This window comes from Heterodontus francisci, chromosome 1 (genome assembly GCF_036365525.1).
Source record: "Heterodontus francisci isolate sHetFra1 chromosome 1, sHetFra1.hap1, whole genome shotgun sequence".
Classification (NCBI taxonomy): Eukaryota; Metazoa; Chordata; class Chondrichthyes; order Heterodontiformes; family Heterodontidae; genus Heterodontus; species Heterodontus francisci.
The window spans coordinates 172647490-172663101 of NC_090371.1; the positions used below are offsets into that span (position 1 = coordinate 172647490).

Sequence of the window (15612 nt, forward strand, 5' to 3'; positions counted from 1 at the left end):
GTGTCGAGCTTCTTGAGTGTTGTTGGAGCTGCACCTGTCCAGGCAAGTGGAGAGTATTCCATCACACTCCTGACTTGTGCCTTGTAGATGGTGGACAGGCTTTGGAGAGTCAGGAGGTGAGTTACTCGCCTCAGGATTCCTAGCCTCTGACCTGCTCTTGTAGCCACGGTATTTATATGGCTACTCCAGTTCAGTTTCTGGTCAATGGTAGCCCCTAGGATGTTGATAGTGGGGGTTTCAGTGATGGTAATGCCATTGAAAATCAAGGGGAGATGGTTAGATTCTCTCTTGTTGGAGATGGTCATTGCCTGGCACTGTGTGGCGCGAATGATACTTGCCACTTATCAGCCTAAGCCTGGATATTGTTCAGGTCTTGCTACATTTCTACACGGACTGCTTCAGTATTTGAGGAGTCATGAATGGTGCTGAACATTGTGCAATCATCAGGGCACATCCCCACTTCTGACCTTATGATTGATTGAAGGAAGGTCATTGATGAAGCAGCTGAAGATGGTTGGGCCTAGGACACTACTCTGAGGAACTCCTGCAGTGATGTCCTGGAGCTCAGATGATTGACCTGCAACAACCACAGCCATCTTCCTTTGCACTAGGTATGACTCCAACCAGCAGAGAGTTTTCCCCCTGATTCCCATTGACTCCAGTTTTGCTAGGGCTCCTTGATGCCATACTCAGTCAAATGCTGCCTTGATGTCAAGGGCAGTCACTCTCACTTCACCTCTTGAGTTCAGCTCTTTTGTCCTTGTTTGAACCAAGGCTGTAGTGAGGTCAGGAACTGAGTGGCCCTATTGGAACCCAAATTGGGTTTCACTGAGAAGGTTATTGCTAAGCAAGTGCCGCTTGATGGCACTGTTGATGACACCTTCCATCACTTTGCTGATGATCGAGAGTAGACTGATGGGGCGGTAATTGTCCGGGTTGGACTTGTCCTGCTTTTTGTGTACAGGACATACCTGGGCAATTTTCCACATTGCAGGGTAGATGCCAGTGTTGGAGCTGTACTGGAACAGCTTGGCTAGGGGCGCAGCAAGTTATGGAGCACAGGTCTTCAGCACTATTGCAGGAATATTGTCAGGGCCCATAGCTTTTGCAGTATCCAGTGCCTTCAGTCGTTTCTTGATATCATGCGGATTGAATCGAATTGGCTGAAGTCTAGTATCTGTAATACTGGGGACTTCAGGAGGAGGCAGAGATGGATCATTAACTCGGCACTTCTGGCTGAAGATTGTTGCAAATACTTCAGCCTTATCTTTCGCACTGATGTGCTGGGCTCCCCCATCATTGAGGATGGGGATATTTGTGGAGCTACCTCCTCCAGTTAGTTGTTTAATTGTCCACCACGATTCACGGCTGGATGTGGCAGGACTGCAGAGCTCAGATCTGATCCATTGGTTATGGGATCGCTTAGCTCTGTCTATTGCATGCTGCTTATGCAGTTTGGCATGCAAGTAGTCCTGGGTTGTAGCTTCACCAGGTTGACACCTCATTTTGAGGTATGCCTTGTGCTGCTCCTGGCATGCCCTCCTGCACTCTTCATTGAACCAGGGTTGGTCTCCTGGCTTGATGGTAATGGTAGAGTAGAGGATATGCCAGGCCATGAGGTTACAGATTGTGGTTGAGTACAATTCTGCTGCTGCTGATGGCCCACAGCACCTCATGGATACCCAGTTTTGCATTGCTAGATCTGTTCGAAATCTATCCCATTTAGCACGGTGATAGTGCCACACAACACGATGGATGGAATCCTCAATGTGAATGTGGGACTTCGTCTCCACAAGGACTGTGGTCACTCCTACCAATACAGTCATGGACAGAAGCATCTGCGGCAGGCAGATTGGTGAGAACAAGGGCAAGTATGTTCTTCCCTCGTGTTGTTTCCCCCACCACCTGCCGCAGACCCAGTCTAGCAGCTATGTCCTTTAGGACTCGGCCAGCTCGGTCAGTAGTGGTGCTACCGAGCCACTCTTGGTGATAGACATTGAAGTCCCCCACCCAGAGTACATTTTGTGCCCTTGCCACCCTCAGTGCTTTCTCCAAGTGGTGCTCAACATGGAGGAGTACAGACTCATCAGCTGAGAGAGGGCGGTAGGTGGTAATCAGTAGGAGGTTACCTTGCCCATGTTTGACCTGATGCCATGAGACTTCATGGGGTCCAGAGTCGATATTGAGGACTCCCAGGGCAACTCCCTCCCTACTGTAGACCACTGTGCCACCACCTCTGCTGGGTCTGTCCTGCTGGTGGGACAGGACATACCCCGGGATGGTGATGGCAGTGTCTGGGACATTGTCTGTAAGGTATGATTCCGTGAGTATGACCATATCAGACTGTTGCTTGACTAATCTGTGGGACAGCTCTCCCAACTTTGGCACAAGCCCCCAGATGTTAGTAAGGAGGATTTGCAGGGTCGACAGGGCTGGGTTTGCCGTTGTCGTTTCCAGTGCCTAGGTCGATGCCGGGTGGTCCGTCTGGTTTCATTCCTTTTTATTGACTTCTTAGTGGTTAGGTACAACTGAGTGGCTTGCTAGGCCATTTCAGAGGGCATGTAAGAGTTAACCACATTGTTGTGGGTCTGGAGTCACATGTAGGCCAGACTAGGTAAGGACAGCAGATTTCCTTCCCTAAAGGACATTAGTGAACCAGATGCGTTTTTACAACAATCGACAGTGGTTTCATGGCCATCATTAGACTAGATTTTAATTCCAGATTTATTAATTAAATTCAAATTCCACCTACTGCTGTGGTGGGATTCGAACCCATGTCTCCAGATCAATACTCTGTATGCCACCACCTCCCCTTAGCTGGACCCTACTTTGAGCACTGCCAACCTTTTTGGTACTTATTTATCTACGTTTATCCTATCCAATTTCTCTGCCACCTCCTTCACTGTGGCATTGGCAGCATCCTCTTCTTTAATGAAGGTCTTTTTTGCCCCACCCTTCCTTTGACTGCCCTTTTACTATTTATAAATGACTGTTGGGTTCCTTTTTGCCACTAATCTATTCTCATACACTCTCCTCCTATTGGCTTTACTATTTCCTTGCTCAGTTCTTCCCTGTACTTTTTATATTCATCTTGGTTCTCTACTGTATTATGACCCTAACATTTATTATGAACTTACTTTTCAAATTTCATTTTAATCTCTAGTCATCTAGGGAGCTCTAGCTTGGGATGCCCTTCCTTTCCCCCTCTTGAGAATGTGTCTCGTCTGCACAACAACTATCTCCTCTTTGAGGACCTCCCATACATATAAATGAAAGCCACAAGATACCTGTATTTGAATTGAATGGCTTGGGCTTCTCCTTCTGGGCTAATGTTTTGTGATTGAACCTGGTTTTCAATTGTCTGTGTAGAATCATGGAATTATGCAGTACAGAAGAAGGTCATGTGATGCATTACGCCTGTTCCTGCTTTCTGAACCATGTATCCATGATATCTCATTCCCCTGCTCTTTTCCTTTATTTAGTTTTTCAAGAATTTATCTGTTTCACTTTTGAAAGCTATCATGGATTCTGCTTCCACTATTTCTGGTCGGGCAGTCCATGTCCTAACAACCCTCCACGTAACCTCTCCCTTCCTTTAAGTTTGTGCTGACCTTAAATTTATGCCCTCTAGTTACCAACCGGTTTAAGTAGTTTCTACAATTCCCTGTTTGAATCCGCTGATCAGTTTTATGTGACTCCTGCAACACTGAAACAGCCTTAAAGCCATAATTAGTCTGTGGCTTTGACAAAGTTGCATTATCTATACTTATCCGCCTCAGCCTCTCTGCAGAGTCTGACATGGCTGATCATATCATCCTTCTCCAGTGTCTGTCTTTTGTTGTCTGTCTCGATGGTCTTGCTTGGTTTCACCTTTACCTATCCAATTCGAGCCAGAGCATATTCACCATCAGCTTCTCTTCCCACGCACCATCTCCTTGAAGTCCATGTGGTCAGCTTCTAAATGTACATTGGTGGCACTCAGTCTATTTGCCACTGAAACCCTCATTCATGCGTTTGTTATCTCCAAATTTGGTTATTCTAATGCTCTCCTGCTGAGCTGCTCATCCTCTATCCTCCATAATTTCAGCTCATCCAAAGCTCTGCAGCATCCACCCTATCTGTACTAAGTCCTGCTTACCTGTCCTCACTGTCCTCACTGACATGCATTGCCTCTCAGTCCCCCAGGGTTTCAAAGTTCATATCTCACATTCTCATCCTTGTATTTAACTCCCCCTCCTCCTCCTTACCCTATGCTGATAATGTCTCCCTATAACTATCGCTAAACACTCCATTTGTATGACTAGCCTTTTTTTTTACATCACCATACTTTTATTTGGGAGCAGCAACACCCATGATTTAGTACAATGCCAATCAGCCTGCAGCAACAGCTGGCCAGCTGATTGGGCTGCAAGGTCAAGCCTGGTCCAGTGCCATTTGAAAAAAATTTGAAGGAAATGAGGTCATGGTGTGAAGGCCATTACTTTGGCAATAATTAACCCAATTAAGATCCAAAGCTGTGGCCTGAGCAGTCAGATCTGGTCTCTTGATCCCTTTTTAAGATCATAAGAACTAGGAGCAGGAGTAGGCCGTCCGGCCCCTCGAGCCTGCTCCGCCATTCAATAAGATCATGGCTGATCTTTTCATGGACTCAGATCCACTTACCCGCGCTCTCACCGTATCCCTTAATTCCTACTGTTTGGTCATTGGCTTGATGGCAATGGCTGCCTCTTTGTTCATTGCGTACAGAACTGTGATCACTAGGTCTTCTCCAGCATCATATCTCTGTAGTATTTCTTTTCCCAGGTCACTATCTGCCAGCTAAAGATTCTCGCGTATCTCACCATTATCTGTCATCAAAGAGAGGTAGCTATCTGTAATTCTGATCAACTGATAATCATTTCTCTTGACATTGGCGACATCATCCCCCCCTCACTTTATCTCATTGTTGGTTGCCGTTTCTTTAATCACCTCAGCCAACCTAATTACCCAGCCTCCCTAAACCCCTCTACCTCTCCACCTCCCTCCTCCTTTAACATCTTCTTTAAAAAAACAGCCTATGGTAATCCTCCTAATGGCTCAGCATCCAATTTCTTGTACCACAGTGAAAGATGTTAGAATATTTTTCTACACTAAATGTGCTTTATAAATACAAGTTGTTGTTTCTTCTTACCTATCAAAACCCTCATAATTTTGAGTGTTTCTCTTGGAGCTCTACCCATTTTGCTCTAAAGAATCCCAGTTTCTCCAGCTTCTTTCTGCTTGTAGTTAAACCTCTCACATTTTGCATGGCTATGGCATTCTTCCTAAAGTAAGCCACCTGAAACTGCAGCCTAATTGGTAATTTGCTTTTGTACTCTGTCGTCTTTATTAAACCTAGGTTTCCATGTGCTTTTCCTACAGTTCTACTAATTTGTCTTCCGACTTTTAAAGGGTGATATATTTGAGCTATTTACCCTTCCTCTTTTAAATTTTACTGTTTAGTGTATGCATGTGTTCACGGTGCCTCAGTAATAGCACCCTTACCTTTGAGTGAGTTCAAGTCGCATGGCAGTAAATCTAGGCTGACATGCCAGTGCAGTACTGAGGGGGTGATGCACTGTTGGAGAGGCCATCTTTCAGAGAAGAGCGAGGGTGTTCTCCCCATGTCCTGATCAATCTTTATTCCTCAACCAAAATCATTAAAACAGATTATCTGGTTATCATCTCATTGTTGTTTGTGGGACTTGGCTTTATGCAAATTGGCTGCCACATTTCCTATGTTACCATAGTGACTACACTTCAAAAGTAGTTAATTGGCTGTAAAGTGCTTTGGGGCTTCCTGAGGTTGTGAAAAGTGGTTTATAAATGCAAGTCTTCCTTTTATATGTGTTTTTGCCTCAATTACCTTGCTTGATTGACTATCCAAATATTCATCATATTACCTTTATTTTAACATGTAAGATTGAGGGGAGAGAAATGGCAGGAGGTGGAGGGTGGCAGTTTACAAGTGTGACAAATTTACATTGTTAGAACTCAGTATAAATGTGTCCATAGGAATTTATATTAGAAAAGAAATTGACAATAAGTGTGAAAAAATGTGACGTTAGTATGTCAAGTGACACAAATAGGAAGTGCACATAGATGTCAGTTTTTTAATACAGATGGGCAGATATATATGAGAATTATTACTACAGTTTCATTTAAGGGTCCAGTGGTGTTCCACTCCCCTCACCTGAAGTAATTTAATAAACCTAAATGATATTATGACATGTAATTACTCCTGAGTATTATATTCCCACCTTAATATGTTTAACAGAATAAATGCAGTAAAATATTGGTCTATCAGTATTGTTTCTCTTAATGTATATACAACCTTGATCTCTCTTGTGCAGGTTTGCTTACAGTTTTATTTAAATGAGGTGCCCACTCCAACTTACCGTATATCTGGTCATGCATATAAGGACAACACAACTACCGTAAGTATTCGAGCTGCCTGTCATATGGGTTGCATTATTTGAGTTATCTAGGCATGAATGTCTGGTAAAGAAGTGAATCTATATTTATCTCAATATTTGCATACATAATTTCAATGCAATTCATTGACTGTGAAACACTTTGGGATTTTCTGAGAGGTATGATAAGGCCCTAGAAGCAAGTATTTCTCTCCTTCATACCTCGTTTGATAACCTTTGATAAAAATGGTAAACTGCTTTATTTTACAGTGGGTGAGCCTATAGACTAATGCACTTAGTTCAAGTTAGTACACAGTTCAATTTGTCTGTACATAATAATACAAAAACAATGAAGATGCTACACTATCCCACTTCAGTACATCATCTTGCATGGCTTAAACTAATTTTCTAAATAGTGCCTGCATTAATCAAAGTCATAACATGGCTCACTCCAGTTTTCTTCAAATATTTTCCCTCATGGTCCACCTCCATCACACTGCTCTCTCCTGCTTCCTCTCCTAGCTATTACACTGTATTTATTACATAAACTTGAAAAAGTTTTCTTCCTATATCTGCAAGGTGTATCCAGGGTTCAATGCTTATCTCCACTCTTTTTATATTACATAATTTGGCAGTGTTTTTATCTGGAAGTATGGAGTCACCTTTCATACGTTTGGCCTTGCCATTACCTCCACTAATCCCGCAGTTATTGCAGCTGTCTCTCTGGAACTGAGTTGAATGAAACAAAACCTACTCCAACTTATTGTTAGCAAAACTGAAGCCATCCTATTAGCCTTCCCTGACACTCGCATATCACTGGCTATCCACCTCCCATTCCCCCACCCGATTACCACCTCAGGTTGAGCCCAGAGGTGCAGTGCCCTGGCTTATTGCATGACCTTGAGCTTGACTTCCTCTGATTTTATATCGGATCTGTCACCAAAACCACTTTATTTCATCTCAGCAATGCATGCTCTGCCTCTATCTCCCACTTCTGCTGCCACCAAAACCCTAATCAATGCTTGTATCACCTTGCAGCTCTGATGCTTTCTTTGCCAGTTTCCACCTTCCATAACTTATAAGATTACAAATATCCAGGATACTTTCAGAATGTGAGAAGTAGGCTAATTGTTGGAGGACCAGCAGATGCATGTCGGGACGTAAAAGGAGAAGTTGGGGGTGGGTGAAAGGAAGATCCATGACGTGATTTGAAGGTGAGGATGAGAATATTAGTTGACTCTTGGGGACCCAGGAAACTAGTGGAACTTGTTGAGGGCAGGTGTAGTGAGGTAATGATCTCTCATGTAGTTCTTTAGTGTAGTTTATGGCATCACACTATGTCTATCCCTGCCCTGCTACATCTCTCCCTGCCTTTAAAAATATCCTTAAAATTCTCCTCATTATTAGGTATATGGATAAAGGAGAATGATGGGGTATAGATTAAATTGTCCTTGACAGAGGACAAAGGATCGGCACAACATCGTGGGCCGAAGGGCCTGTTCTGTGCTGTATTTTTTCTATGTTCTATGTTCATCAGTGCTTTTGCTGCCTTCTAGACCTGTTTCCTTTTTTCTCTCCCTTCCCCTGCTTGGTGTTTACATACTATCCACCATCTTTTGATGATATTGGAGCTGTTTGCAGGTAATGAGCGCTGTGAAGAGGTTGGTGCTGTCTAGCCACTGAGCGCTACTTAAGTAATTATTGACAATTGATGCACTGACAAGTTTGCTGATTGTAATACAATTATAAAGCAGCAGAGGGAGCACGATATCACTAAAGCACTTCCTGAAAAATCAGTTCACTACTTTCTTTCTTTCTTTCTTTTGGGCCTCCTTATCTCGAGAGACAATGGATACGCGCCTGGAGGTGGTCAGTGGTTTGTGAAGCAGCGCCTGGAGTGGCTATAAAGGCCAATTCTGGAGTGACAGGCTCTTCCACAGGTGCTGCAAAGAAATTTGTTTGTTGGGGCTGTTGCACAGTTGGCTCTCCCCTTGCGCCTCTGTCTTTTTTCCTGCCAACTACTAAGTCTCTTCGACTCGCCACAATTTAGCCCTGTCTTTATGGCTGCCCGCCAGCTCTGGCGAATGCTGGCAACTGACTCCCACGACTTGTGATCAATGTCACACGATTTCATGTCGCGTTTGCAGACGTCTTTATAACGGAGACATGGACGGCCGGTGGGTCTGATACCAGTGGCGAGCTCGCTGTACAATGTGTCTTTGGGGATCCTGCCATCTTCCATGCGGCTCACATGGCCAAGCCATCTCAAGCGCCGCTGACTCAGTAGTGTGTGTTCACTACTTTAATTTGATTATATTTGTCCATTTGTTTGGAGGATGCAATGAGCTGAGACACGTTCTTTGCTCATCTGGTATTTGGATTTACCTCCAGTTCAGACTGTGAATTTTTTTCCTCTGCTGGTTTCACGAATCATTTTGCAGATTATTTGGATTGGTATAGTCTACTAAAGTCTGTTAGTAGGCCAATTAAAAGGAATCTGAATCGAACATGCACTACACCAAATAATGGGTACAAAAAGCATGTGAAATAGATTCCATTTCAAGCACGGAGATATCTGATTTGATGAGCAGCATATTGTTTCCCCCGACCTCGAGAAAATGATAAACATGATTGCACAAAATTTTTGAAAATATTCTTGAAAACGGTAACAATAAACCATTTTGGAAAATTGAAAAATTCAACATTTTATTAAAAGAACTGGAATTCTTAGACAAAACTGTAATTATATTTTTGCAGACAATAATTTACTCTGTAGTAAGAAAAATTAACTTCTCCAGTTGTCAAATTTGTACCTTTAATTTTTTTTAAATTCAGAGGGGCAGATTTTCAAACCCTTTCTTTCTGAAATAGCATTGATAGCATTTAAGGTAATATTTCCATGTGTTGTGTTTTCTCCCCACTTCTTAAAGTTGTTGACAAATGCTGCTTGCAGTTTTGTGGACATAAGCAGTGCTGTGGTCCCTCACCCAAGTGGCAATTTTTCATGAATGATTCTGTCTGAGATCTCTGTGCTTCTCCAATTCTGGCCACTTGCGTACCCCCGATTTCCTTCACTCTACCACTGGTGGCTGTGCCTTCAGCTGCCTAGCCCCTAAGCTCTGGAATTCCCTCCCTACTTCTCTTTCCTCCTTTAAGCTGCTTCTTCAAACCTACCTCTTTGACCAAGCTTTTGTTTACCTGCCCTAATAGCTTATTAAGTGGCTCGATGTCAAATTTTGTCTGCTAACACTCCTGTGTAGTGCGTTGGGATATTTTACTATATTAAAGGTGCGATGCAAATACAAGTTGTTGTTATTGCCTTTGCTTGATTTCCATGCACATGCACTTTCCACCAGATGTCAGGGGATGGTACTCGGGAGCAGCAACCCTTTTAAATTCCACACATTTGATTCTAGAGATGATCAGAACTACAAGTGGACTTGGGACTTCCGACACTTAAGCTTTTGTGCAAAATCATTTACATTACACGATAGGTAGAAATCCCATAAAAATTCCAATAATTAGAATTGATTTTAAATAATTGTACTAAGTGTTAGGAAGCAGGAAACCAAATGCTAACAAATGTTAAAAGGATGGGCCACTAGAGCAGGAGTTTTCCAATTTCTTTTTGTCCACCATCGACCCTTTAGGGAGGCACATAGAGAATAGAATTTACAGAAGGATTTTTCTGATCACTTGACATTACATTGGCAAAATATCAGCAGAAATTCTGGAGGAACTTCAGACAGCCATTTTACACTGTCCAGAGTTACTGCCAAATTCCTACTAAAACTTTGGACAATCAGGAGAATCCATAGGAAAATTCCATATCTAAATCCTTGTTTCCTTTAATTTATATATATCTCAGGTGATGCTGACAGATCTTGATTTTGTGAGTTAGAATTTATCCATCCAAGAAACAACAGTGTCCAGAGCAGTCATTTCCAAACCTTGAAGCTTACAAAAATTCAAATAGGACAAACTAGCAAATAAGAAATAAAAGTGTTTCAAGAGTCAGTTTGCTGGAGCTTGAGAACACACATTTGGACATATCTGCACTAGAACTCTGAAGTCTCGACTTGCAAACTTGAATCTTTATTGCGGTTTACTCAGTATGCTGTAAGCCAGTGGGTTTATAGTCTTGATTGAGTTTTCTGATTGGAAGGGAAAACTGAAATTAGCATGCTTTCCTGTTTATCTTAGGCATATTTTCTTCAAAACTGATCAGTGACATTGATTGTTTTCTAGACCATATCTCCTGGGTGTCAAAATGATGGTGGTGTTGTGGAAAAATTATTTTTTTAAATTGGTAATGAAACATTAACATTTATTCAATAATTGCATTTAACTTGTATTCTGCATTCTTTACAGTACAAACCAAACCTTAGCACAGTCAGTACCAGGCTGAAAATTACCCAGTACGATGATACCTGCCCAGTTTTCAGGCTGCACGCAGACGAAGAGAGACCCCAGGAGGAGGTAACATGTCGCCGAGCAGACTTTGTACCAGGTTCTTGCCGCATCATGAAAGAGTTGTTTGCCGATAAAAGACCTGCTAACTGTTCATACCAGTTATCGAATACGATTTGTGAGATTTTGGTATGTATTTTTAATCAAGTGTTTCAACTCCCTACAGGTGCATCCACAAGAAACATTTGGAAAGAATGTTTGTGCAGCAGGACTGATGGAATGAATAGTCAATTTTGAATAGTTTTTTTTAATTGAAAATAACAATTTGAAAAGCCATGGTCTATTCTGCAGGACAACTAAGATTGAAAAAACTAAAAGAGAAGAGTAGCTAAATTAATGGTTAAGTGACAGTAGGTTATGACAAATGGGCTCAGTGGATAGTTCTTTGATTGCTGGCATAGGCATGATGGGCCAAATGGCCTCCTTCTGTGTTGTAAAATTCTGTGATTCTGTCAAACTTGAATTTTAAAATCCTGAAGCTCACAGGAGAAGAGACTTAGGGAAATAAGCAATTCACATTCTGAGGTTCTGGGAGAGAATGAGCTAGGATATTATACAATAATTCTTGATTTTGATATAAAGTTCCCATCAGTCTTTGCTTCTGCTGGTCGATGCAGACAAGTTTGAATTGGAGACCACATGGATGCTTGAAACTGGTCACCTTTTGGCTGCGAATCATCTCTTGCAGTATTTAGTATTTAGCAAAAAAAGTACAAAATGTACAGAACTAGCCCTCCCAACAGTGAGGGGCCACAGCACTGCATGTGTCCACAAAATTGTAAGCAGTGAGTCTACCAGAACCCTCAGGTCCTACGTTTAGTCCTTGATCTGTGCTGATCTTAGCCAGGGCATTAACGAGAAGGTGCGACAATTTTGCTGAGCATTTTCAGGCTAGAGAGGGGGCCATGAGCCAGAGTTTTCCCCCTCTCTTCCATTCCCCCCACCTGTTCCCATTACTACCCAACAAATATCATTGGGAAGTGTGTGTATGTGGATGTTGGGGTAAGTATAGGATTGCTCCTGCCATGCTTATTTGATAACTTATACAGAAAACGTGTCTATTTGGGTTGCTGATTTCCTATATAGTCGTACTCCAATTTGAATTACTGCCTTAAGGAAAGGAAATCAACGCAGAAAAATAATGTTTTCTCATAAAAGATCTTTTCAGATTATTTAGCATTTTTCAAAATCCGTATAATAGTTTAAGATGTGTGATCCCCTTCCCCCCCACTACTTATTTTCCATTAATTTACTCCCGATTGTTTGTTCCGCATCTCCTGAAATGATTGACATTTTGCTGGGGTATGGTTCTCACTCCAGTGGCCATGCATCATGTGTGAACCTTGAAAGTGAGCTTCTAATATTTGGCTGCAGGGTCATCACATTGTGACCCTGATCTTGTCCTCAGTTTGACATCCACATACATGTACTCCCATCAGAGGTCAATGGATAATAATGAGGAATGGGAACATTATAAATTATAAAGATGACTAATTATAAATTCCCTAATTTGGGGGCATTCAGACTAATTGTTCCATCCTAACTGCTGTCAAATTGAATTCAGCTAATTAAGCACAGAATGGAAATCAAGTGCAGGATGTTTCTGGTTTGCAAAGCACAATTACTCACTGCTTAATTCTTCATTGAGGAATCTTTTGTAGTGTTAATTCTAATTCTGTACTTTCCCTTTTTTGTTACTTTCTGTAAGAACTACAATCCAGAAAACCCTGAAGTAACTTGTCGCCATGATCTGTGCAGTGAGTTATCCTCCGTAGTGGTAGGATTGTACAGTGAAGATATGGGTGTTAATCAGTGGAAGAAGTTTAAATCCACAGTGGAAGCCATGATGTTTATTAATCAAGAACTGCTAATAGATTGGAGGACGCATCACCATGGTTACTGCTTTATACGATGCCTCAGCCGTGATGGAAGAAAGATGTCACAGCTTCTTATTCTGCCTCCTGTGTTACGTGCAGTTGGGAATCCTGCTAACAAACTAACAAATGAACATGCACTGAATGTGAATATTTTACTCTTAGACTCTGTGTCCAGGCATCATTTTTATAGAGTTTTGCCAAAAACTATTAATACATTCAGAAATCTGAACACGAACGTGTTTAAAACTGGGCGCGTGTTTGACTTTGAGTTGGCTCAAGGTATAAAAAGCAGAACATTTGAGTCTCTCCAAGCTCTGTTTGGTGGTGAGTCATTCAACCCTCTTAAACCATTTAGTTCATTTGTGCTACCACCAAAGGCTGTGGATTTCAACAAGACATTTGGAAGTTTTAAAGAATTTGGATATGAGATTTTATATTTGGAGGACATGTGTTGGAAGTGGGATTGGGGTTTGGTGAAAGAACTGAGAGCTCTTAAGAAAAAGGCACCATTTTCAGAAAGACTAAAGTTGTTCTTGGAAGCAGTCAAAAGAAGTGGAATTGATAGGGTGGATGTTTCATACTCTAGCTGTGATATTCTTCAAGAAAATAGGGTGAAGGATATGTTCCATGGACCAGCTGCTATATGTTACAATGGATTCCATCAACATACCTACCTCCTGCAGTATATTGAATACTTTATCTCTCGTTTCTCTTTTCTGCAAAAGCCTCTGTTCAGTTTTCTCATGTTGGACACCAATCACGAAGATACAGGCTTCAGGTTAAAACAAGTGGATGAAGATCTAGCCAAACATGTATCTTTCTTAGCTGATCAACAAAACACTGTGACCTTCATTCTTTCAGATCATGGCAATAATTATGGGCAGTTTGTTTCAATGACCACAGAATCTCAGGTGGAGGTATTCCACACCACATTATTCATGATTATCCCAGACACAGCAGCTGTTTTATTGGGTGAAGAGAAGATTCAATCCTTGCACACAAACCAGCACAGGTTGATCAGCCTCCTTGATATTCATCAGACTTTACAAGGTCTATTGCCACCTGCTGGGACTATGAAAGGGAAAGATTTGAAATATGGAATGAATGCTGATGGGCTACTGAGCCCAGTTTCTCCAAGTAGGACCTGTAACAGCATTCCCAGGATTCCTCCAAGCTTTTGCATTTGCCAAGACTTTGAGAAACCAGCAGTAAGTGATTCTAGTTTTGCACTGTTTGCTGAATTTGCACTTGGTCAGATGAACCATGAAATTCTTCAACAGATAACTGCTAAAAATTCTCACAAAGGGTACACGGTCTGTCAAAGATTAATTGGCATTAGATTTGACAATGTGAAAATTCATGAAGAACACAAAAATGAGACCATTGTGAAACTTGACCTCTATGTAAAGGCTTCAGAAAGTACAGGTCACTTTGAAGAAAAATACTTGGTGGTCATAGACTTCCGTTCTCAGGTAGATGCTACAATGACTTTAGTAGGGTTTGACCGCTTGACTCCTTACAGCCCTTATGAGGTTTGTGCTGATGGTAATGTTGATTTAAGATTATGCATCTGTGATTTAGAAAATGGCCATGAAGCAGCAAGTTCATATTGGAAAAATGTTTTGACCTCGTCAGTCTCTTGGACTGAGACTAACTTTAGCTCAATTCATGAGTCTTGTCTGTATCTCATCAAAAGACAGTATAGTTCAGGCATTGTTCTGGCAGTGGGTAATGCCTGCCCACATATGCAATATGACATTGAATTTGACTTCCGGTCTGTAAACATGTACTCTTCATCAGTCATGCCTGTAAATCTGACACTTTGGCCAGGAACAGAGGAGCTCCTGACTGTTGGACTTCAGAAAGCTAAGGGAAAACCTTGGAAATATAAATATTCTTTGAATTACAGAGCATTCACATTGTAGGTACAAAAACACATTGAAGTTAACACTTATTCGTGAACAGGGTAATCACTCCAGTAAATTGTATGGCTTGCAGTGGCTATTCAGGGTCAAATATAAGTTCTGATAATGTATAGCTGGGGTTACAATTGGAGCAATTGTGTGAAGTGCAGTGTATCTTGCTGTTGAAATCAAGAGGGCTATAAAAGAAACTGTCCACAAATCTTGGATGAAAAATCTTAACCTGCACCAAAATCATCTGCTTAAAAATGATCCATTGCATGGAGGAGATGCAGTTTCCAGTGCTGCCCCAATGGCTGTCACAACAGGGGCTTCCTCAGAAATCCTCATGACATGTTTTAACCTTTATTGTTATAAAATATTATTGTGTCAGTGTAATTTTTTAATGAGCTTCTTGTTTGGATATGCACAAAGCTATTTGTTTGTGATGAGAGTCTGGAGTGTTGTCTCTTAATCACTAGAAAAAAATCTGAAGGGTTTGTGAGTTGGCAGATTTATTGGGAAGAGTTGTATAATCTGTTTGATCTTAGCTTATTTTCAGTTTTCACCACAGCTTTCCTGAAGTTACTGCCTTTGTTTTGTATTTAACTCTAACTGTAAAGTGTTACATTGTTTAGAATTTGAGACAGTCTTATGGGCATTATTCGGAGTAATTGTGATTCCAACATCCATATAGTATGCTCCCTGTATTTGGGCTCCCAAAGTTGAAGCACCAACAAGACCATGAAACCCAAAAGTGAAGTACTGGAATAACAACAGAATGCTGGAACTGCATAGCATTTCTGGCGAGAGAAACAGAGTTTATATTTCAGGTCGATGACCTTTTGTCAGAACTGGAAAAAGTTACAGATGTAACAGATTTTAAGCAGGGTAAGTGGGAAGGGGAAGAAAGAGCAAAAGGGAAGGTCTGTG

At 41.6% G+C, this 15612-nt stretch overlaps 1 protein-coding gene across 1 annotated transcript in view; it reads left to right on the top strand.

The window, feature by feature from the left end:
* The window catches only part of LOC137373682 (uncharacterized), a 41852-nt gene extending 26533 nt beyond the window's left edge, over window positions 1–15319 (top strand). The window contains exons 2-4 of the mRNA XM_068038850.1: window positions 6372–6455; window positions 10803–11030; window positions 12610–15319. Coding sequence (XP_067894951.1) covers window positions 6372–6455; window positions 10803–11030; window positions 12610–14703 — 2406 coding nt within the window. The 3' untranslated portion in view covers window positions 14704–15319. The remainder of the gene's footprint in view (window positions 1–6371; window positions 6456–10802; window positions 11031–12609) is intronic.
* Window positions 15320–15612: the final 293 nt, after the last annotated feature.